Consider the following 24682-nt stretch of genomic DNA (forward strand, 5'->3'; position numbering starts at 1 on the left):
ATGGAGTACAAGATCCATCCCGAGGACTGAAAGCTGTATCTCCTTCCTCCCTCCCACCCCAAGGAGGCTGGCAGATCTCCAAGGTCTGGTCCTTATGGTTGTGCTCACGAACAAATGGCCTTTCCACCTCTATTTAATTAGTGATAGAGGCACCAGGTCTGTGTTTAAAGCTTCTCCTTCAGGTGAATGATGTCTCGTGGTATGGCCGGCAGAGCCTGGCTGCTTCAGGCTGGTGGCATAAAAAAATAAACCTAAGAGAAGCACCTGCTTAAGAGAGCACTGAGGGGTTATGAAGTGCCTGCTTATTTGTGGAAACGTGAGGAGAGGACTTCTTGCAGCTGTATTTTTCCATCTGTCCAACTAAGGCATTTCAGCCCTTCGCTAGGGCTGCCTGCCTTCTGGTATTTTATTTTCCTGTGTTATTTTCTCTACTGGGGTGGAGGGATATTGAGACACTGAGCTGCCAGGGAATACCAGGCAGCCCATGGAAAAGGCACAAGGGATGGGGCTCCTCCAGATCCTGTGCTGGTCCATGCAGCTGGTGCCCCAGAGCCACTATAAGGCCATGGCTGCAACCTGCAGGGGCAAACTTATCCTTGTCGAGCTGTAAAACTGTGCAGTCTACAGCAACTGTTTGTCCTAAGGGTTGTATTAATCCCCTTCCTCACTGATGGATGACCTCCACAATAATAACACGTGCAGAAACAATTACACAAGATTCTGTGAATCTGAACAAGTTAAAAGCCTTTGATAACACCATGTATTTCAGTGGTATGCCATGGTTTTTGCTCATAACTGCACCAAGCTCACCCCAGATCTCACAGCGGTTACTGAAAGCTTTTGCTGATAATGAACAAATGCTATGATAGGAACCTATGTGATTACTGTGTGAATTATTACCTCAGACACTTCAGCCATCAAATCTCTTATTTCCAAAGATTTGTTTAACGGAAGCTAGAGTATTCATTTTGCATAGTTGATGATATATGGCTGTCTCAACTAGTGTTGTGCAGAATAAAATAATTTGAGTATCAATTAAAATGGACTGAGGTAGCAAGAAGAGATATGTCTTCATGAAAGGATTTTTCACGGTTATAGATTGACAAGGTTGGAGAATGACTGCATTATCCTAATAGCTTCTGTTTTCATTAATGTCTCAATGAAAACATTTCTTTACAATTATAAAACATGACTGCAGATCTTAAACACTGAGATGTGGGCTTTTTATCAAAACACACTCTGCTGTGGCTACAACCAATGCTGCATCACTCTGGGATTTCAATAGAACCCAATGGCAGATAAACTGTTTACATTAAAGACTCTATCAAAGTTATTTTGCACCTAGTTTCATCCTAATCCATCTGATTTTTCTATAGCTTTGACAAGATGACCTCTCTCACTGTGTGTGCAGTATTGATGTCATTACTGAAGAGCTGTTCTTCAGCCTTTCTGCTGATAACAAAGTAAATGGAAATGTAGAGAAACCTTAGGGAGGTAAACAGCTTGTTCAGGATCCAGATAAAAAATGGGATAAATGACAACAGGAAAGGATATCTATTGTTACAATTTAAAGTGATATAGTGACCTCTTTCAAAGTGTTACGTGATGAAAGCATCATGCATCTTTGCATTTCATAGATTTAAAAAAATTTAACTTGAGTAAAAGCTTTGAAAGTTCAGAATGCATTATAAGAATTCAAAGCTTGGGCTATGGCTGATCACCTTTTTGGATGGCGCTACAAAGGCAAACGTTTTGTCGGCAATTACCTAATAGTAACCTAGAAGAAGGTAACGTGTTTGTGTAAAATACAGAAGATAGGCCAAGGCCATGGATTATACGTATGTCTTGTGTTTATATGGTTATCAGAGAAGTGCACATAAGATGGCAATCATTAAGAGAAGGAAAAAAATATAAAAGAAAAACATCTCATTGATTTGTTCTGCCAAAAATACTATATACACGAAATACTGAAAATAATGGAGCAGGTCTGTAAGTAGTATCCAAGTTTCTTTGGTTAAAAAACACACAGATTGCTAACAATGTGCTTTAAATTAAGTACACATTTCAAAGGTTAACAGGACTATTCCTTAGGCAGAAGAACAAAGAGGAGCTGGTTAAAGAAAATTGGGTACACTACAGCTACTTAAAATATTGTATCCAGGCACAACTCATTTGGATACCTTTGAGCTCGAAGCTAATTTGAGTTATACAGAGGTGCTTTAAAGAACAAAAATATTAACCTGTGTTTTATCCAAGCTCTTTTACCTGCATCAAGCTACTAATTAAAAATCTTCAGTATTCTTTCTAATTTCTGATTTATATTTTTTTTAACAGAATAATAAAGCCATCTAAAAGTACTTCCTTTCCTTACAGAAGAGCATTAAGAGCATCTCCGAAATGCCTAGTCACCTAATTACACGTCTAAGAACTAAGAACATGTCTGTCATCTGCCTTGACTCTATCTGTCATGGCCAATCTAAAAATATTTTGCAACAGGACCTCTGAATGCAATATGGATGTATATGCCAATGTTCTTTTCTGTGCCAATACTACAAGAGTTTAAAACCCAGGCAATGCTTAGATGTAACAATACCTCTCAAATAATACATTAAACAGATGTGTACCTTGTATTATAAATATGTGACATAAAAATCCATTGGGTTGGTCAGTGTGCATATTAAAAACCATTCAAGTAGGTCAAATTGTGGATAACTTGAAACTTTAAAGACAGCAATTTTAATAAAACTGTCAATACAATTTTCTTTGTAAAAACATTTGAGACTGATTATGCTGCTTATATTGAAAAAGAAACGCAAGGTCTATATCTTCAGATCTTTTATTGAACTGTGAGCACAGCATCAATAACTGCTTCTCAGCTGTAAATGAAAATTGATTCCAGATCTAACCTGTCATTTTCTGTGTGTCTTTAATCCCAAATCACCCGCAATGAAAGACATAAGAATCAGCATTTTGTCTAAGGGACAAAGCATGTGTCATGTGGCCAGCTCCAAAGTGTCTACACTGAAGATGCTGTGGGATGTGTTTACACGTGTTAGATATAGGTGATAACTGCAGTCTCTCAAAGTGACGCCCAGAAAATGATGACTGGAGTTTGCAACTGGGGTGGAGTAACTTGCAGCTTGCCTCATGATCCATAGCAATGATCAATATGGTTCAAAGATTTACAGATCTGAAGTCAGAAGGAACCTGCAACGATCATCACATTGGGCCTCCTGTGTGTCACAGCCTGAAGAGCTCCACTCAACAACTTTTACAACAAGCCTACAACTGCCAGAGCATGCAGAAAGGAAGCCTAAAAGGAGAGGGAAACCACAAGGCTTCCTTGCAATTTGCAGCAGTTTGGCACTACTAGTTTGGATTTCCAGTCACCTCTCACTTGCTGGAGCCTCTTAAGCCCTCTGGAATGAAATTACAGAGAGCAGCCTCCTTTCAAGAATCTTTTTCTTGGTGATACACTGCTAGGCCATCATAATGCACACTTAGCCTCTTTCTGGCCAAATCAAGAAGTTGTAACGCTCATATTAAGAAGGGTTCTCCAGATCATGTTTATAGCTCTTAGGAACCACTTCCAGTTATTCAAAATCCCTGTTGAAAAGGTAATGTTAAAAAGTGGACAGTGTGTTCAGTAACAGCCCTGCTAATAATACATGTATCTACAGACTAAATGCCTTACACTGACTTCAAACTGATAGCTCTCAATTTATCCAGAAATCAGCCTCAGCCTCCTAATTACATGACTGACCAGAGCAATCATGTGTTGGGTTTCTCCTCAGCAGTGACTGAAAGAGCATGAGGTTCATGGGCCCCTAAATACAGATCAGAAATACATGTGCTCATTCGCAGGAGTGAAAGAATACAACAGGAGAGTTTTGTTTCTTGCAGACAAGCTTCAACAATCTAGCACCACGACAAATGTCTGGTAGTCTGAGTAGACAGGCAGATAGATCAAATCCTCTTCACATACTATAGACATTCACTAAATTCAGGACGGAGGTGCATTTATGGATCGATGTTTCTACTGCCCCTCTCATGTACAGATCAAAGGGTCCCTAGCAATTCCCAAACGACAAATACAGGCCTGGGTCCTAGGACTTCCTATTGACTGCTACTCTCAAAGAATTTCAGCTTCCTTCAAATAAGAGCAAAGAGGTCAAGATAAAAAATATGATTTTGACATATTGCTTTTTAATTAATAAAAATGAGTAAATGCTAGCTCATGCTTCACGTTGGCTGTAAGCCTATAGCAAAAAAAAAAAAAAAAATCAGAAAGATTGCAATGAGAATCCTTCTTTATAGCAACGTTGCATAAACTGTTAGAAGGGTTTTGAGCCAAGAGTTTTAATCTTTTATTTCCCTGTCAGAGTGCGCACATGTATACAGCTGAGTTACAGCTGTCAATTGCGTGCAAAATCTTTATGTTAACAAAAATATATTTTTATAACTTTGGATCCCACAGCTGAACATTCAACATCATGTAACTCATATATTGTAATCGTCTTGACCTGTCCCTCATGAATAAATATTTTACATATTTTTGGGACGTAATATTTGCAGTCAAAAACCATTCCAGTTACTTTGTTGATGTTTATGTGCCTGACTGGTGAGCCAGATCAACCTTTATTTCCATATCCAGTCCCCTCTCTTTATTTGAAAGGGACATGGCAGAAGCTGCTAAGTGTGAAGGCACGGCCAGGGTAATGCTTGAGTGATGCAGCAGAGCCAAGCTGCTCAGCTTTTCAAGGCCTTACTCAAGGATGCAGTGTGTGACAAGAATCTCAAGGATGGACACATATACTCATGTTTTTGAGAAACCTAAAAAGCTTTGGGATTCTTTCCTGTAATATGAACAACACTGTCGTCTTTATCTTCTATTCATGAGGCACCTAAAAGAGATGCAACCACACATGTGCGGGGGTACAGAGGAAAGGTGAAGAAAAGGAAAGGTCCAGCCATTAAGTGCTGGACATTTAAGAAATATGATCAGCATGCTTACTGTCCAGACAGTTCATTTATTTTCTACGTGATAGGATGCATTCATGTTTGGAATCCCTAAATACACAGACCATAAACTGTTTCTTCAGAAGATATTTGGGAGATCTTAGGAGACTTGAATCAATTCTAATCACTTAGAGTGACATGAAACTTGCATTGCCAAAAGGAAAAATATGTTCTACGTACTATAAATTTTTGAGAAACTCCATGAATGTTCCTTATTGTGGTCTCTTGCCTGTCTGCAGCTTATGCTTTCCTTACTGGAAAGTCTCACAGAGCTTTGGTGCAGTCTGAGGATTCCTTCAGCTCAGTCACATTGCACAGGGGCTCACCCTGCAGCCTCTGAACTGGGGGCAATGTGACACTGCTCCCCAGCATGATCCTGCCTTTGGGTAAAAGGTTTGCATGTACCATACGACTGCAGTAATACTTTGAAGGCTACAAACACGACACTGTGCAGTGCAGATGTAACTGTGGCCTTCCTGCATGGGACTGACATCAGAGACGGCACCTATTCAAGTCAGTGTAAAGCGTGTAAATCTGGAGCAATTCTACCAAAATCGATGGAAAATTAGTACAGTAAGAAAACAAAAGTAACTCCCCCCTGATAACATATTACCTTTTCTAAATGTTGGGCATCTCAGTATCACAATCCCATCTCATGGGAGTATACGGGCAAATTTCCAATAGATCAAGAAACCTGCTAGTTTCATAAGCCAACGTGTTTGTACAATAGTGCATTGCATAAGTACAGGCTTTTGATCCTTTGGCTTCAGACGAGGGTGCCAGTCTGTCTTGGTGCAAAAAGTACTGGCTTGTATGACTAAGGGGTCAACTTACACCAGAAGGTAAATCTTTCCTGGCATGATCCTAAAGGATGGATTAGGTGGGTTAAAGAACATTCAGATGGTTTAAAAATAAATAAGAAAGAAAGATCCACTTATAAATAACATTACCCAGCTGAACAGACAATGATGATCTTATGCTGTTATAGTATTACTTTTTCTCTTTACTGCACAAGTTTACATATTTAAGCCTATTCCATATATAAAGTAACATGAAGGATGAATTTAACTCTAAGTCTCAATTTTTTTCTGATAAGAATGTTGAGAATATGAATTTCACTGGCCTTATTTCCCAGCATTACCCATAAATATTTATAAAGCGGGAAGAATAAAGAATGACATCAGACAGTTTTCTGAAAATGATTCTTCATTAACGTCCCAAGTAAGGCTGAGAGACTTTCAGTATTGATTTACAACTACACACTGAAGATTTTACCTCTCACAAATGGGAATCTCTGAATTACTGGCTATGGGCTCCCATCCCTTTACTCACTTACTGGAACAAAACTTACAGATCCAACTTCATGGGTGCAATCCTACAAATGAATTGCAAAGTGCAAAACAACACTGCAGTTATGATAGTGGTCTGATGTGGTTATTTTACACTCACTTCCAAACAGGTCATCAATTTCAGAAATTGAGTGTGAAACAAGTGGAGGCCGTTCCACAGTTAATTGGGTACAATGGAAGATAGAAACTCAGAGCACGTTAACTATTCCCTGATGATGCCATATGTGTTCTTTTAGTCCAAGGCTAGTCATGTTTTGGTTTAGTTCAATTTCACTAAGTTAATTTAGCAAAACTGACAAAACATATTCTTATTCAAGAAAAAAGTTTCTCCACCCTAAGGCGGACTTAGGAATAACTGTAAAAGATTCAGAAGTTGTTTTACTTGCAGGTAAAACCTAAAATAATGGATTCTGCAGCACCCCAAAATGTTTTTGCACACAAACACATTCAACGTGCACTTAAATGTATTTTACCTGTTCATTGTCATCTTCGTCACTGCTGAGTTTCAGATCATCCTCAAGCATTCTGAAAAAAACAAGGAGAGGACAAAACAGAATTACACTTCGTGAATTAAAGTTATATAAAATGGGGCAAATCTCACTTTCACCAAAGTCAGAGGTAAATCTGCTTTTCAATTCAACAACAGCGGGATCAGACCTGTGATAAATAAACCGATGAATACTCTGTGTATGTATGTTATTAGTTCTTCTGAGATGCTAGGTAAAAACAAATGACTTTCAAATTCATCCATCATAAAGTTTAGTAGGCAGTTCCTCCTTCATGTCTTCCTTTATTTGTACATTATCTCACAGTGATTAGTCCACAGACATCTATGTGTATTTCTAAATCAGAAGGGGGAAAGAAAATTCAGCTCTGAGACTGCTAAAAGCTGAGAAATCCTCTGTGTTTCATTCTTGGTCTAGCGTATTACTGATCTTCGTAGAGGCCTGCACCAATCCCACCTTACCAAACTGAGAGTGCAGAATGAGGAAAATCAAGAAGAGGAGCTCCTCTGAGGTCTGATGGGACATCACAGTTGCTAGTATCTGAAGGCAGAGCAAAAAGTAGGAATCTGCTAATTCATATTCTTTTTCCCTTCCTTTTTTTTTTTTTTTTTTTCCTACAGGGAAATCTCATGTTACTACTCCTTGCCCTTGCTTAAAGGGAAAGGAAACTCCTAACAGATTTGGCTGTCCCAAAGTCTCCTTCCTTTCCCTTGACAGAAGAAAGAGTTCAATAATGCATGCTACTATGCTAATATTAATCTTATACATTTATTTATTTATTTAGATGCAAGATTTGGGTATGTTGAAACATACCAGGTAAGAAGCCATATTATTTGTTGTTACAACTCTGCAGAAAAGATCTCTTCTTTCAAGGTCTGTCTACCAAGAGAAACACATATAGCAGCCACCATATACTCTCCCCTACAGCTTCCCCTATATCCACACTTTTATCTGGTGGTCTTCCTCAGAGCTGATATTCCTTTGGACCTCACAACCATCTTTTCACCTTGACAAAGTCTTTTCTCACAGGATGACGTATGAATGAATCAGCACATCTCACCCAGATCTGCTGTGCCAGCCACTGAAAGTGCTGAGCTTCCTTTCTCCCAGGCTGATCTCCTTTACCCACTGCAGGAGACCAGCAAATTGCAATTACTGTTTCCTTGCTGCTTTGATGGAGACCGAAGTCTATGATTTTTTATTGTTATCCTTTAAATAACTGTAGCAATCAATGGATGTTCTGTTAGGAAGTTTTTCTGTTGTTGTTTGAGGACTGCCAGTAAATCATGGAAGCCTCCTGGCATATGGAATTTTAAAGAGGGGACAATAATCCCAATGGGGAAATATCCGAAGGTTTGAAGCCCTGCTGGTGCTCTTATAAAAAGAGAAAGTGCAAGGAGATCTTTAAACCAGTTTGTAAGTCATCTGTCTTTCAGTGACCTCTGTTGTCGGGCAGCTCCGTGGTTACACAGTATCTGGACATATAACTACCAGTCATTAACCTCTTGATAAATGGTAGATGCCTCCCTGTAATATGTGAACCCGTAAAAGTGAGACTGTAGCTTTGATAAAAAATCTTCTAAAAGTAAGAATTCTTCAGGAAATATTAATCTTTAGAGGCCTGGATTTTGGTGATGAACGGGAACTTTTTATGCTGTTTATCTAGCAGACACATTCATTTGTTTCCCCAGCGTCATTACTTGCCGTGCTGTTCTCAACATGCTGCCCTACCTCGATCTATCCGCAGCCCCAGATTGTTATCTGCAAGTCTCATTACACACCAGAAGGACAATACCCCCAGGAAACTGAGACCAACTTAATACAGGACTATATCATTCTGACTCTTATTCGTTTCTACACTCCCAGTTTTAAACCTACATCTCACTTTAATGTGTAAATTATCTACTGCTTCAGAGCCACACTGCTAGATAATGTGCTCTATTATTATTTTTTAATGCAGATCTAAGAGGACAAAATGCAAAGGATCATTTCATGAATGAAGCCCAAAAGGTGTTTTTTTTTTTCCTCTTTCCAGCTATCAGATTTTTTTTTTTCCCTTTTGTTACATGTTAAGTTCCTTTTTGACATATTCTGGTAGAAATAAAACAAAAAGGACAAAAGAAATTCCACATTAGATAGATGGAAAGAACAAAGAAAAAAAAATAAAAAAGATAAATGAGTACACTTACTAAACTAACCAAACAGTCATCTGAAATGGCTGATTAATAACTGTCCTTATACAGCCTACGCTGCAGATACTTTCCAACAAGTACAGTAAGCACAAGACATGTTTATTGAATATTGAAAAATATAAAATGGATATAAAACATGATTAGTAGGAAGGACAACTGTTAGAGTTGGTTTCAGATAAACTAAATTTGCAGGATTTATGAGTTCCCTTCAAGGGACTAATGGATGTTTAGATGACTAGAGAGAGGAAAAAAATTGGTTTTTGGTATTTCTTTAGCAGTTTCAAGCTTATCACTTGGAGTATATAATTCTTCTTAGCCAGTTCCGCTAAATGAAGAATATGTCATCTCATTCAGTTACAAAACTCAAAGGTTAAACAACTAAACCACACAGCTTCTAAAATGCATCACACTCTTTTGGCAGATGGAATAATTAAAGAGAAACCAAGTGTGGTATCAACAACAAATAGATGGTAGGGAGTGAAGTGAGGGGATAAATTAAAAATACAGAGTATGTGCAAATGAAAGTAGGATGCTGAAGAGTTCAAATAACCTGCTCCCAGAGCAGGCTAGAAGAGGTAATATTTTACAAAAAGTAGAGGTCTAGATGGTCTTCCACAATTTTAAACCGTGCTTAATATTCTGAAGACATGGGTCATAGTAGCTTGTACCATTTAATGTTTCCATTAACTCTCATTTATAAGCAAGTAGCATCTGATCACACTCAAAGCTCAGTAAGGGCTTTTTAAGACTGTCAGCAACCTTAATCCAAGGTGACTATTTCACTGTCACACCTACAAAGGTAACCCACTTCAGCTTCAAAGCACTGAGCCAGAAGTGCTCTGTATCTATAGCTCTCTCAAACACTATCTGGTTGGTTTGAACATGAAATCAGGCCCTCTTGAGGGAGAGATTCCTGTAAATACACGTTATCTATTCTGCTCTATGTACCTGTTAACCTCAGAAGACAGGCAGACTGGAGATTACAGTGTACATTTGTTATTAAGATCAGGCCAGCCATTAATAAAGGCCAATTTGGTGGATATGTTAAAGTTACAACGAATACCATCAATGAGGGCAATTCAAAGAGAAAACTGCCTGTATCAAAAAGCTATCTCCAGAGGTGTTATGAATTCATTTTATTTCCTATTCTTCTCTGACCCAGCTGACATTATTATTGAATATACATGTACTTGTTTGTCTTTTCATCCATAGCTAATGCAAAACACCACTTTAGGGAAAGAGTAGGATTAAGTAGGATTTTTGATTTCATTATTAGAGCATTGCTATTTATTCTATCAGTTGAAGTTGTGTCAGCATATTTATTATAATCTACAATTTTCAGAGGTTTGCAATTTGGAATGTGAAATTACTGCAAAGCAGAAACATCGTGACAAAGCAACACATTTATCTGTGGTGTAAGTAGGGGCAATCTCATTGACTGACTACAATACCCACTTCCTCCAGGGATGAACCAGCTCCCAAAGCAGATTGTTCTTACATTACAAATTTAACTAGACAAATGTCTAGATGAGGGCTTTATTAAGATGTCTTCTGTAAAAGTCTTACCAGATATTGTAGCAATGAAATATTTTTTTTAGCAGACTTCAACTTGCAATGGACATGAAAATAAGATGAGATGAACTTAAATCAAAGTGAGCTATTTTTAGATCCGTTTATGATGATTTTGGCACAGCAAGCTAAATTTTTATCTTTTCTTTGACTCTACACATGTTGCCCAAAGTATAATTAAAAAAATAAAATAAAAAAAATGCTGGATAACAGTTTAAAAGTGTATTAATCTGAAAACCCTCTATGGCTGTTCTATTAACAGACAATATTAAAAGTTTATGGAAGTCCCACCATGGCTTTTGTTTCTCAACAGGCAAGACTTCATTTTACACCTTTTTTCTTGTTCATTTTCAACACAAATGAATCATGGAGTCCCTCTAGCCACTCCACACAGTTCTTACAACATGTGTTGCTCAGTTACAATATAAGCCTGGGCACCCTTTTTGAACTGCTCAAAGAAGTCATGAATAGTGAGAGACCAAAGCTGCAGAGCAAGATGACCTAGGATTTAATGGGATATTTGGGGTCACCAAAATGGGCTTTCCCACCCATCCATCCAGGGAGGAGCAAAAGCAGCAGAACCCCAAATTCAGCTCCGGGGTCTGGGCTGTGACTTAGTGGGGTGCCACCAAGGTCAGCTACACACACACTGAAACTGTGTGTGACAGGCGCTTGTAGCCATCCCTACTGCAGGGTTCAGCAGGTGTTTTGTGCACACCACATTTGCTGGTTTGGGATCCTGTGAATAAGTAAGTCAAGATATGACTGGGAGATGTGAAATATTCTCCTCTCTGAAAAAAAAACCATCATGGTACACTTTAATTCCAGGTACTTTATAGAGCATTATAACTTCTTAAAGGAGTACATTCACAGCTCAACATCCTTTCGTTGGTTTCAGGTATAACTTATTTAAATGCTTTTTTCCAAGTGAATAAGGTCCGTATTGCCAGCAAGCTTCTGAGAACACTATGCATTTCTTCCTGCTCTGCTTGTGAAGGGCCATGCTGGGAGAACACTGCGTTTATAAGATGCTGTAGGTTTCATGAGACAGCTTCATCAGGGAAGAAGAGGTGCTTGAAATGCAGCCTAAATATAGGATCCAGGTTCTGCACTTCTAATTTGCTCTCAGATCAGTTCACCACTGCACTGGAGCTCTATTCACGTGTAAAAAAAGCCTTGTGGGAATGGAAAGGATGGAGGAAAGGGAAGAGGGGGTTGCAAGCACACAGTGAAGAGAATACTGGGAAATTCCCTAATCCTGAGCTGCCCAGAAAATTAACTTGCTCACATCAAACAACATTTCTACAAAATGCATATCACATCTGGATCATACCACAACAAACACAAGCATCTTAAATACATATTTAAGATTCTTGCTTTTCAAAATACTCAGCTTTTATTTTGTAAATCTGTAATACTGTCCTTGCAACCTCAACGGGTAAACCATGCTTCTGTCCCATTAGTGGAGGATGTACCACTTAATTTTGGCTGACAAGAAAAGGCAAGGACGAAACAAAGCCTACTGACACAAGAGACACAGCAAAGCTCTGATCAGGAGAAGCAGTGGTAGGTGCAGGGAGCATACAAATGACACTGGGAGCTCTCCAAGTTTCTCAGCAGTTCCCTCTTGCTTCAGCCTTCCACTGATACAGATGGACACTAAAATGAAGGTTTGTATGACTCAGATTGGAGATGCATGTGCTACAGCTAGTTATACTGTTCAATATTAAAAAGAAAGCGTAGACTGTTATTGCAAATTTCCCTTGTGATACTTAATACGACTTAAATCCAGAAAAGGCAGGAATCAAAGACACATCTTTGAGGTGAAAAAAGTAACGTTTTACCAACTTGAGCTACAAAGCCCTTGTTAAACTTGTTTGCTGCAATACTTATGTAGAGGGAACACTGTCTGTGCAACTAGTGACTGGCACTGACGTGCAACCTTTTCTACTCCTGAACTTTCATGGAAATAAGGCCATCAGATCAACACAAGCTATGCCAGTTTACCCTCTGGAAATATACTGAACTTGTTTTTCATTTTCCTAGTGTGTTTCTCTGTAGTATATAGGACTTCTCTGAGAGTGGTAACTCAAAAGGTATCATGCAAATGACAAACTGTATAATGGAATTCAGATGTATTTCAAGAATGTGTTGCACACACTGGAGCACAATTTTATCATTCATCAAGGGGGAGGAAGGGGAACTACATGTGTGAAAACATCTAACAATAGATTTCCCCCGAGAAGTTCATAATACAGTGGACAAAGAACCTGGGGAAATGAAAATAAATGGTAGAGTAATACCAAAGGAAAAAAGAAGATCTTTTGTTTTAAAATATTCCATCTATAAATCTTGAAACCTGATATTCATTCTTTTGCTGAAATGTGCAAGTCATCTTTAAAATATTTCCTCTGAGATAGTATAAGAGTTACGGTAAAAGGAAATCTCAGAAGATTAAATGGAATTTACAAGCACCATTTACCTTAATATTCAGGGCCACTTGTCCAGTGATTTTATATATACTTAAATGTAGTTTATTAATTTTTCCTTCTCCTTATCCAGCATTCTCCTTCATTACATTCTGGTCAATGACAAGCTCAGTGTGGTGAGCTCTTACTCACAGGTGTAACTTCTACTCATCTGAGTAGCTTCAGTGGCCTGATTAGAACCAATTTGCTTGAAGAATAGATAAGATCCTCAGCCTCTGGCCTGAAATTGCCTCCCTTTAGAAAGAACTGAAGTCATCTTTCGTGTCTCAACTGCCAAAAAGCCTATGAGCGATAGAGGTACCTGGTCTCTTCCCTCCCACAGGAGAAGGCACACATTAGCCTCATAACACAGTCAGCCTCCCTCTGGTCCAGCTGATGGATAAAGATGTCTCACTAAGAAACACTCCATTTTGTGTTGTCACACTCAGTCTGCCTTAGTGTTTCTGGCACCATATCAGTAATTAGTGTAATTACAGCTGGTGAGAGAAAAGTAACCCCTGTGGTTATCTATTAGGTACCTCACAATCAGAGAGTGCACTTCATTACTCACCTCTCCATATCATCTCTTAATTTCAAAAGGATTAAGCAAAATGAATTCTTTCAGCAGAAGAATTTCTTTATCTAGCCATCCATTAATCTCCACGCATAAAAATCTCTTACAGGCAACTAAAATATTAAGTTGCTACTAAGTGCATTGCAACAACTGCTCTGTTGACAGGCATTTTGCTTTTCATTAAAGCCAAGACAAGAACTTTGGGAGGAGGGAGAAACCTGCTTCCAAATTTGATCTGTACGTTAACATAGATGGAGATGTTTAGCATGAATAATGTTGTAGCATACCCAATACTTTCCTGACTCGCACTGTTACTGAGGTCCATTCTATTGGAAATTTTCCCTGGGAACAGGATTGGAACAAAATAATTGAATAGCATGATTAGTTTAAAAAGTCAAGAAAAGCAGTATCTTTTTGATTCAAGCGGGTGCGTTGATATTCTTGCCTTTATGCCTTCTGTCTAGAAAACTGCAATCTCTGTTACATTGTGTCTCCCTCAGTGTGCAAGGACTCCTCAGTATCACATGCTCCCATTTGGAAAGGCCTCAGAAGGATGTATCACGAAGAAAAATGGAAAAAAAATAAAGAAGAAAGGAGACAAGAACAAAGAAAAGCATAGCTCCAGGAACAATAAAGGGGAGGACTAATCACAGTTTCTAAAAACTCCTGTGTGAAATTTGTACTCGTTTTGAAGTTTTTGAAGAATAAAATGAGGACCCCCACCTTTCTAGTGTGCCATATTCTGCTAGCGTGCACAAAGCTTCTCTTGTTTTCCATCTGCACAAGCACAATAACCGATACAATTTCAGGTTCTGCTATTTACCAAGAAGAATATATAGTCCAAGAGCCATTTCTGTGATACATACTCATTTCCAATACATTCCGCATGAAAAACACCTGCTTACTGCAACCATATTTGATTAAAACTGTCTCCTAGCCAGAGCACCAGTATTTCCTCTGGTAAACAAGCCTTCAGCTGGCATATTTACACACAAAGGCTTTGGGAACTTAGCACACAGTTAAACAATGATTGATAATTCCATAGCAACTTGCAAAGGTGACTTTAAAAAATCATACCAGAAAATATATTAAAAAGAGTTGTTCACCAGGGAACAAATAACATAAGACTGCCTCGTCTATCCAATGCTCTACAGTGCATATGGAAGGGCATTAATTTAATTCACTGATTATGTTCTTTTATCTTTTATTTTATTCCATTTTTAATCTGGTAGCAAAGCTCCTTCAAGGAGCTGTTTGATGAGCTGTCAGTACCAACATGACATTCACAAATCTTTCTGTGTGCACTGTTTTCCACTTACATTGACTAATCTTGTATCTGAAGAGTAGAGTCCTTTTGTTTCTGCAGATTGGAAATGAGTTGTGTCTGGAAATCTTAAGCTTCAATAACCTGGTCTGGAGTGGAAGCAGCTATTGTGTTCATTAAAACCTCTATATTGATGCATTTTTTTTCAGCTCTGAACTCTACTTAAACACATAAAATCGTTTCTGCTGCTTGAACTATTTGCCTCTAATTCCAAAATGCTGTCTGCAGAGTTCAGTGTCATGGAGAGAGACTGCAATTCGGTGTCAGTGATAAGAATGACAGCAAGCCCTCAAGGCGCTTTACAGAGGGCATATGGACTGAGATGAACTCAGTCCCTCTCCAGCATAGGTACTAGGACTGTGAGGAACTGGAGAGCAGAGTGACGAGGTAGGGAAACTCCCCCAGGGCCTGCTATAGGGCACAGCTCATCCACAGCTCTAGTCTGTTCCAACCTGAGAGCTCCACTGGCAGCCACAGCCTGTCCACACCAGCTGTACGACGTTGGGGCCAGTATCTGTGCATCCCACAGCCCATTTGCAGTAGCTGCTGAGGCCAATGGGTGTCCTATGCCTCCAATACAGAGCACAACATGCACAAGGGGACCTCTGCTTCTTTCTCACTGCTCTGGCACATTTCTGCAGCAGGAACTTGGGAGGATGGGGTGGCTTTGCAGTCTTCCTCCACGAGGTTAGTTGACTTGATCCACCCTTCAGGTGTAAGGGTGGATCTGAAATCCAAAAGAGATGCAAAGAAAACTCTGAGTGAGCAAATCAAAGCAGCTGCCTGGACCCTGGGTGCTGAGTACAAGGTGTCAAGTAAATAAACTAAACAGGACAATTTATCCCCAGTCCACAAACCATTTCCCTACTTTAAATCCTTTTAGCCATAGCAAGACCCAACAACCTCTTGACTAAAATTAACATGAGAGCTATTTCCTTCCAGTCCCCTTTCCTTAACAAGCTCTTTGAACAGTGTTCATAGCCAATATATGTTTATAAACTGAAACCAAACACGGCTCTGCAAAAGGGCACAGCTTAGTTAATGTTTCTCAATGCAGACACATCACCTCCTGTGTTTTATTTATTTTTTGCCTTTTTTTTCCCCTCAATTTTCCTAACTTATGTATGCATAGAAGGGAAAAACTATTTTCTGTCAAGTATTAGGCCCAATAGAGTTTTCCAGTTCTAACATGGATGCCATTAGGTTCATTCCTTGGTTAAGTAGACAGGGACAAAATGAACTAAGTGTGAACAGAGAAAGAAAATCCATTAAAAACAGTAGTAAAAAGTGGAAAAGAGAGAAAGCAGACATGAAAGACTCACAGGCAGAAAATGCTAAAGACTAACTAAATAAAAAAATATCTTACTGTGCTTTTGTAGGATATACATGTACACTTGTGCCAGCCTTGCTTTGGAAGATGAATGGAAGGGATAGGAAAGGAGTAGGTGCATGGTCTCTTCTTCTGAATACAAAACAGATTTTCCTCTGTTAGAAACACCATTTTTAACTGACCATTGCCATTACTGACCATTGGACTACTGAAATTATAGTGCTTCCTAATTTGAAGAAGCTTGCAAACTCCTTTAACAGAACTCAGGAAAGCCTCTAAAGCTCATACACTGCTCATCTACTCATCCCTTCACAGAAAGGATAAAGAATATTTGGCAAGGAGCAAGCTGAAGGCAAAACCTGCCAACTTCTTTCACAACACTGGCCTCTAAAAAAGCAGCAGTGTGAACAATGCACTTCTATTTTAAATAGTTCAGTGTGAGTGGACCCTAACTAATCAGATGAGTGGAAGAATGCCAACAGACTGACCCCAGGGATTCAAAAAACCTCTCAACCTGAGATCCCTGTCAATTTGTCCTCATGAATGAATTGTGGGTGAGTGTCCTGTAACTCAATAAAGGGGTCTGGCTGCTTCATTTCAGTGCAAATGAACAACAACTTCATAAAACTGAAGAGTATTTCTTTGGTTGTTTGAGAGGAAGACTCAAGGTGTTTAATAAAGACTTGTAAAGGAAGGACTTCCAGTGGCAGAAACTGAAAAGGCAATGCAAGGCAGCCACGCCATGGCTTTTGGTGATGTGTTAGGCTATGGAGAATGGCAGTTTTAGTTTGGAAACAGTGTTTGTTCATACAGAGGAAAGCGAAACTTGTCACGCGACAGATTTTTTGAGAGTGCTTTAAGCTTAGCACTTGGCTTGAAGAGATATTTTCAGGGGTGTGCATTACCAAAGCAGGATTCCAAGAGGGCATGAAGTCCTGCGTGCTGGCATGCTGATGGTGCAGGGTGAGTAAAGAGCTGGGGTCAGGCATGAAGAAGATGAGCAAGTGCCCAGGGCTTATTATGAGTGCATGAGAGAACTGCCTGGGGTTTTCAATGCTGCAAACTCATTACAGCTTTATAAATATACTGCTGGACTCTGCCTGGTACACAAGGGTGTTCAGGGCTCATCAATCAGGAAAAAAATCCCCATAGAAAGCAAAGATAAGATGATCTCGAGGAAGATGAGTTTTATTTTCACTGCATTAAATTTCTGATCAGTTTTGAAAGCCAATTCTACTGTAGCTGCAAAATCCCACATCCCAAAGTCACAACACCTACCCCATAGATCCAACACAAACTTTGCAAAGAGAAATGAATCTTCAGTAAGACAGTTCACATTTATCCTTAAATGAACATCCTGCGGATCAATCTAAAAATGTATAAATGGAGTGAACCTAGCACATGCTAGAAGTAATACAAATAGAGGGGATAAATGAAAAAAATACGTAAATGATTTCTGAATCGGGATGATTTATAAGGCACTGAATATGCATGATAGAAATCAAGTACCAGGCACAGTTCTGAAAATACTGACTCATGGAAGTAATCCTTGCTCCTGCAAGCATTATTTTTCAGGCTCAGATCCAAACACAATGCCTGACACTGTTTGCTCTGATAATCACTCTAAGATAAACAGATATGAATAACTGCAAATACTTCCAAGCATTTCCTTTCACTTTTAACATAAAAAGAAAAATTAGAGGATAAAATGAAAATGTATGTTTCCACTTCCAGGTTTCATACATCATTAATTCTGTAAAAATATATCAGTCTTCATGCTGATACTTTCTCTTTGCTTGGCAAGCTTGAAGAATGCAATATGCTTGATAACCTGATTGAAAATTTGATCCTATTGTTTAACAAAATGAGGATTGTTTCATAAGGGGCTCCACCATGTCTGTGCACATTTTCCCCTAAGTAACAGTGTAAGACTTGTATTTCCCCAGACAGTTGAACATTTATGTCGATGTACTTGGCTGCAGACCCAATCTTGCACTGGCTATAATATAGGAGAATTTTCCCCAGCATTTTGAATTATGGCACTGAAATAATTTAACAGTGCCTTCTGTGCATGTTAAACAAGTTTCCTGATATAGTTAGCTCTTACTGAAAGTTTGTTTACCCTATAAATTATACCACATGCTTAAACCACACTTTGGTCTGAAATCTACAGAGGTTATTATTTATTTATTTATTTTCAGTATCGTTGCAAATAGTATAACACTGGAAAACCTAGCATTTCCCCACGTTCACACACACTCCACATACAGATACTCTCTGTTCTCCATATTCCCCAGGAAGCCCAGGTTACTTTTGAACTATCTGCTAATCTGTGCTTGAGGAACCCTCTCCAGTGTTAGAAGGATGAAACTGGGAGGAACCAAGAAAAGAGTATTCAGTTATTGGTTTAAAAGGGTACAGTAAAGATATCCACAGCCACTGTTTATACCTAATTACTCATAGCAAACCCTGCAAATTACTGTCATGGTATTGATCCTAGTCAGAACATGACACACATTGTCATTTCCAAGAGCAGGAGAAAGATGACCTCCTTCTAGCAAGGAGATACAACAACTGTCTCCCGATGTCATCACTTTATCACAACGGTTTTAAAGAATACATCTCGGTTGATTCTCTGACAGGTAGGTAAATATTGTTTTCATATTCCCAAATTAGTTATTAGATGAAATGCATGACACCATAAAAAAAAAAAAGAAAAAAAAAATCATAACATGGTCTTCAGTGATAAAAACATCATAGAAAAGAAAAATCCCAAATATTGATTTTTTTTTTTTCCTCCTCTTTTGTACATTTATACTAGGCCTGGCACCCTGTTTTTTTGGCCATGAATAGACTATCTTGATGATATTATAAGACAAATAAACAAAAGTATTAGTACATAAAATTGATAAACTGATACTAAATCTTTTCCTCTAGGACAAAACCTAGAAGTGATGCAGACTAAATTTTATTGATAAGCTCTAATAATGTCACAGCATTACAGAGACAAATAATACTATAATAAATCAAAATTGTCAGACTGGATCAGGCCCATGGTACATCTAAGTCTGCATCTTGTCACGGGAGATGGTTCAATGCGACTATTTGTTGGCTCAGAATTTGTCCTAATATAACTGGAAGTAAATGTTGGTTCCTCATGCCCGTGGAGCACATATGTCTCCCAAATTTTTTATTCCAATCTTTTTTTCAGAATCTTTTTGAACCCTGGCTCTGCTGTTGGCAGCAACCTGAGCCCTAATTGTGTGCTGTGTAAGAACATATTTGTTTTCCTTGGCTTTCTGAATGTCATGAAATGCTTCCTTGCATTTATATTGTAAGAAAAGGAACGGGAATTTCATAGGATCTAAGTGGGTGTAGGTGCTTGACTCCGACCAAATTTCACTAGGATTTTAAAACTTGACTTCTGATAAGGATAGTTACAAGCAATAATAAATTGCTTTTTTCTTTACTATTATTTTTTTTACTTTCTCATCTTACTTTATGTACTTGCTGTTGAAATTCTAAATCTTAGTGCTAATTATCATCTGAGTGTATACCTTTAGCTTATGCCTGACATACAAGCTGTAAGGCCCTCCCCAACTTCTGCTGAGTTTTGATCTTAGCTCAGTGGGAACAGGATGAGTCCCACGAAGAGGAAATTGCATGATACACCTTGCACTTGGTGCAAAAGCTGTTAATCTACAGATTAGTCCAGTTGATACATATGGTTAGGTAGTCGGGTAACTATCAGGATGCAACACTACCTTTCATCTCCTAAGGTAATGCAAAAGTTATATCTCAAATCCAATTTAAATTGGTGCTCCCTTGAGCTCAAAGATAATTTCTCTCTAATCCTCTTCTGGTTGTCTACAGTGTAACCTTCAAAATCTCAGATATGACACTGTAAAAAAATGATCAAGTCATAATTTTTTTAGCACAAAACCTGGCTATTTTTCCTGGTGGCACTATGTTCCAGCTGTTATCAGATTCAAGAATTCTTCAATTGCCTTGAACTCTGCATTTATTTTACTTTTCCAGATTTTTTGCCAATGAAAATACTTCGAAAATACTTCAGCACTGCTTGAAGAGAAAATAATCTTGTCAGTTTTATTGTGTCATATCTGAGATTATGAAGGTCATGCTAACTACAAGTCTGTTCGAATTGCTATAGGGTTGGGTGAGGTGGGCTTTTTATTTTATTTTTGGTTTTCCCCTTGCTCCTACCATGAAGTAATAGGGATTTTCCCCTTTCATTCATCTTGCCTTTTGTTGTTTTTAATCGACCACCCATCAGTGCCGAATTGCCTTGTAACTGTCTGCTGAGCTTTCATTTGACAGAGATAGCTGCTATTGTTAACACGAGCCTTCACTTCAGCCCATTTAACTTTCCTCAGTTTGACAGCTTCACAATAGCCACCTTCCATCTAAAGAAAACTGTGATTTAGTAGAAAGGGAATGTGGGACAACAGCCTGATCTGTCACTCAGTCTCCAGTGAGTTCTCCTGGCATAAAGTTCCCCCACAAAGCCAGAGGATGAAATACTACACAAAAATAAGACGGCCGTGAGACATGCTCAGTTATATATTCTGGTAAAATCTAAGCAGCAATCATGCTTAAAAATACAGCCTTTTCCTGTCTGTAATACTCTGTGCTGGGCAGCAAAATAAATATTTTGATTGATTTTAAATTTCCATTTTTTACTTATATTCCAGATCAATGTTTGACGTTTTTCCTCTCTTTTATTCACCTAGCAATTGTTCTCAAATTGACCTACAACAACTCCTAGTGGAAACAATATGTCACAAGTAAATTAAAGATTTCATTGGGCCAGTCATTGGTCCTGCTCCGCATAAGTCTACATGAAAACATGTGGATGAATTAAGAGCCTGGATGTCGTCTCTCACAGACAATTAAAAACATAAAATTACCGCTGCCTTAGCACAGAATAGCTCCCAACTCATCCCCACAGTCAGCTCTCCACTCCCAGGCAGTTTGGAAATACAGTTGTAGCTGAATCTTTTCTGTTGTGCATTTCTGCCTAGTGTTGTTGTGCATTTATGCTTAAATTTGGTTTTATAATTTGGCACAAATGACAAGTCGTAGACATCCCACTATTAGATTTGCTGCCATCACTTTTTTTTCCAGCCGTAGTTAAATAACTGTATTATTTTCTTGTCCAAAATCCTGGATCCCAGTCTGATGAACACTTTCTTGTTAAAAAATGTGTCTGGAAAATGGAATTTGATTACCATAAAACATAATTTATTTCAATCCATCTATATTCCTATCCTTAGAGCTCTCATTAACTTCAAAAGAAGAGGAATGAGAAAACAGAGTTAGTGCAGCCACACACTGCAAAAGAAGCCCTGCTAAACTGACTGCCACATTCACCTAAATTTCAAAACCATTTTCTAGTATTTAAAATAAATTAGCTACTCTGCTAGGGGTGGCTGATCACCAAGCAACGCACAAATAAATGTTTGTTTTGCAGATGCCATTTAAAACTTCAGGTAAGGCTTTACAACTATGAAGAAAGGTGCGTTCAAAACCGGAGACAGAAATCGGACAACAGAGAAATTCCAGGAAAAAAAGCTAGAAAACAGTTACAGAGAAGCATCTACTGCCCAGTTTAAATGTGAGAGGGTACCCATGAGGCTATAACTAGGAAGAACACCAGGCCTCTCCACTGTTTCTAATTAGGGAGGACATCCTTCATTTTATAGCTCCTGTGGTCTAATTTGTAGAGAGCCATATCCCCTAAAGCTTTCTGTAAACCAAATTAAAACTCATTCCATCAAGGAGTTTTAGCAATATATGGTCTCTGAACACAATGCATACTCATGGTAACAGAGCACTTCAGGCAGTCCTCTGGGGGCATATTCTCTTTTTTTGGGGGGGGGAGGTGGGGAGAAGGGAAGGAGGGAGTTATTCTTTTTCCTTTCTATTAGGAAACAACATCTTTCTTTTTAGGAAAATATTTTTTTTTTCCTTAAAACCAGTGAATCTGGTTCTTTTTAAACAGTCAGTCATTCATATGAAGGCACAGTACATACAGTCTCTTAACTGATTTTCCTGGTATTCTGTTACTTTTAATTGGAACATTTTTCCCCTTCTTTTTTTATTTAAGACACCTCAAAGCTTCAGACTTCTCAATGAACACTGCTAGCATTTTTTTTTCTCTAAATAAAAAAAATAGTTAGGGCTTTTGGGGAGACTTAAGACTCCATAAATGCTTTTGAAGTTTGCAGTTCTTTCTCAGTCCAGAAAATGTTCATATTGTGTGGCAGTTACACAAGCATCTGGTGCTCTACTCTACCGTTTTTTAACCCAGGTCTGAGCAAGCAGAGTAAATTCAATCTGTATGCCCATTCAATCCTTGGCCTCTATGCTGCCTCTATCAACAGGAGTGCCAATTAAAATTATAGCTTCTGGATTTGGACACATGTCCATTAGACCTGGACTGAGACCTTCAATTCATTTCACACAGGGCACTGAATAGCTCTGGGAGTATAATGACTTTTGTTCACTACAATCCTGCTTTGAATTTGAACTGGTAACCTGCAGGTGAAAGGGTCCATCCTTCTATTGTTAAGTGCAGCCTGTGCCAGCGAGGCACAGTTATAAGACAAATTTGGTGTCACTTGGGCTCTGAACTTCTTGCACACACAAAGGCATCATTTCTTGAAAAAACTTCCCTTTCCATTTCTGTGGGACGTGATGTAAACCCACAGGTAACTACCCATGTAGCTAGAATCAATCAGTGGTGCAAACACTAAGCGAGGTGCTTATTTCCCTTCACATGCAAAAGGACCGAGCTAAATTTCTTCCAGAGGTAAGATTTCAAGAAAGTGTTTATCACAGCTGGTATAATTACAGAATTACATGTGAAAAACAAGGGCTGAGGGATCTAATGACTAAGTGGAAAACTGCAGGATAATATCAAACAAAACGTCTACAGTCCAAATATTCCCCCAGGTAGAGGTCAGACATTCCCCCCTGGAGGAATCTTTGAATACAGCCAGGTGAGAGTTTTGACTGCATTATGTGAGGCAATTTTGCTATAAATTCCCAACTTGTTTTGGCAATGGGTGGCTGAAGTGTTTCATACTGGTTCACGACACGTTTCACATTAAAAGTGCCGAGTAAGAAATTAGACAGGCTGCCCCCAAAATGCTGAGAGCTATTAGCCTGGAGAAGCTGATGAAAAGGGGATGCCCCATGGCACCCACCACTGCCTGGGCGAGTTCCCAGAGCCCCCAGGAGGGCGCTGCTCACTGCTCTGCCTGTTACACCACCCTCCCTCTTCTCCGCTCTGTATTCTTGTCTCTTTCATTAAGGCTTTATCCACTCACTTCAAACAAAACAAATATATTCATTGTTGTTTAAAGGCGCATCTACATTTCCTGTGAGTTATTTTCATCATCAGTGCTCTAACAAAGTTATTTCAAAGTAAACTGGTGAGAGAGAGAGAGAGAGTTATTGTGCAACACTATGTCATGCATCTTCTCAAACCAGTTAAATCTCAGCAAGAAGTTAAAAGAAAAAAAGGTCTATTTAAAACCAGATTAAGCACTAGCTGCTAAAGCATAATAAATGGCTCTATTTTAACTGACTGAACTGTGCACACTTAGAATACAAGGGCATATTTCATTTGGGTTTATGCAATTGTTCAGTCTACTTTCCTACCATTTCACCCATCATCAGATGAGAGAACTTGTCAGGCAAAATTATAGTTAATGATGTTTAATGGTGGCTAAGCCCGATAGACTTGTTTATTTCTTTTCTTCTTTTTTGTTGCTTTACTCTCACTGAAATAATGAAAATATTACATGAACAACTTCTATATTATTTGCAGGAAAAGCTTCCATTACCAATGCTAGGTAACATAAAGCTTTATCTGATTTATACAGCAATCTATATAAATCTACTTTTATGTTTTATTTGATTCCAGCCATTAGGCTGTGCTAGGAAGTAATTCTAAAATATATATCATAGTGGCAATTCACTGTACTATACCAAATTAATCTACATAAATCTATACCTGCGTGCAGGGAACCAGCATAGTAACATCACCAGTATGGAGGAGGAATGGATGCCAGTAATTCTACTTGTAGGCTTTCTAGGAAATTCAAGCTTTTTCTAAACCACTGAGCACAATACAAATGTCCTCCATTGAAAATTTCCTCTAAATTAACTGTCTCATCATTAGCATAGCTTTTACATTTTAAATTTCAGAATATGACACTGAATATTAGGAGAGGTATTTCCTCTTTATGACTGATCTGAAGTCAGAGAGCTGGAGCATGAATGGGATGTTTGGAACAGAATATCCTTTTAAAAACCTGTATTCC

General features: G+C 38.6%; 1 protein-coding gene across 4 annotated transcripts in view; it reads right to left on the reverse strand.

Moving 5' to 3' along the window:
* The window catches only part of AFF2 (AF4/FMR2 family member 2), a 334331-nt gene that overhangs the window by 86796 nt on the left and 222853 nt on the right, over window positions 1-24682 (reverse strand). For all 4 annotated transcript variants that reach the window (XM_032196112.1, XM_032196111.1, XM_032196109.1 and 1 more), the window contains exon 8: window positions 6842-6893. In XM_032196112.1, coding sequence (XP_032052003.1) covers window positions 6842-6893 — 52 coding nt within the window. The remainder of the gene's footprint in view (window positions 1-6841; window positions 6894-24682) is intronic.

The sequence above is a fragment of the Aythya fuligula genome, chromosome 13, assembly GCF_009819795.1.
Source record: "Aythya fuligula isolate bAytFul2 chromosome 13, bAytFul2.pri, whole genome shotgun sequence".
Classification (NCBI taxonomy): domain Eukaryota; kingdom Metazoa; phylum Chordata; class Aves; order Anseriformes; family Anatidae; genus Aythya; species Aythya fuligula.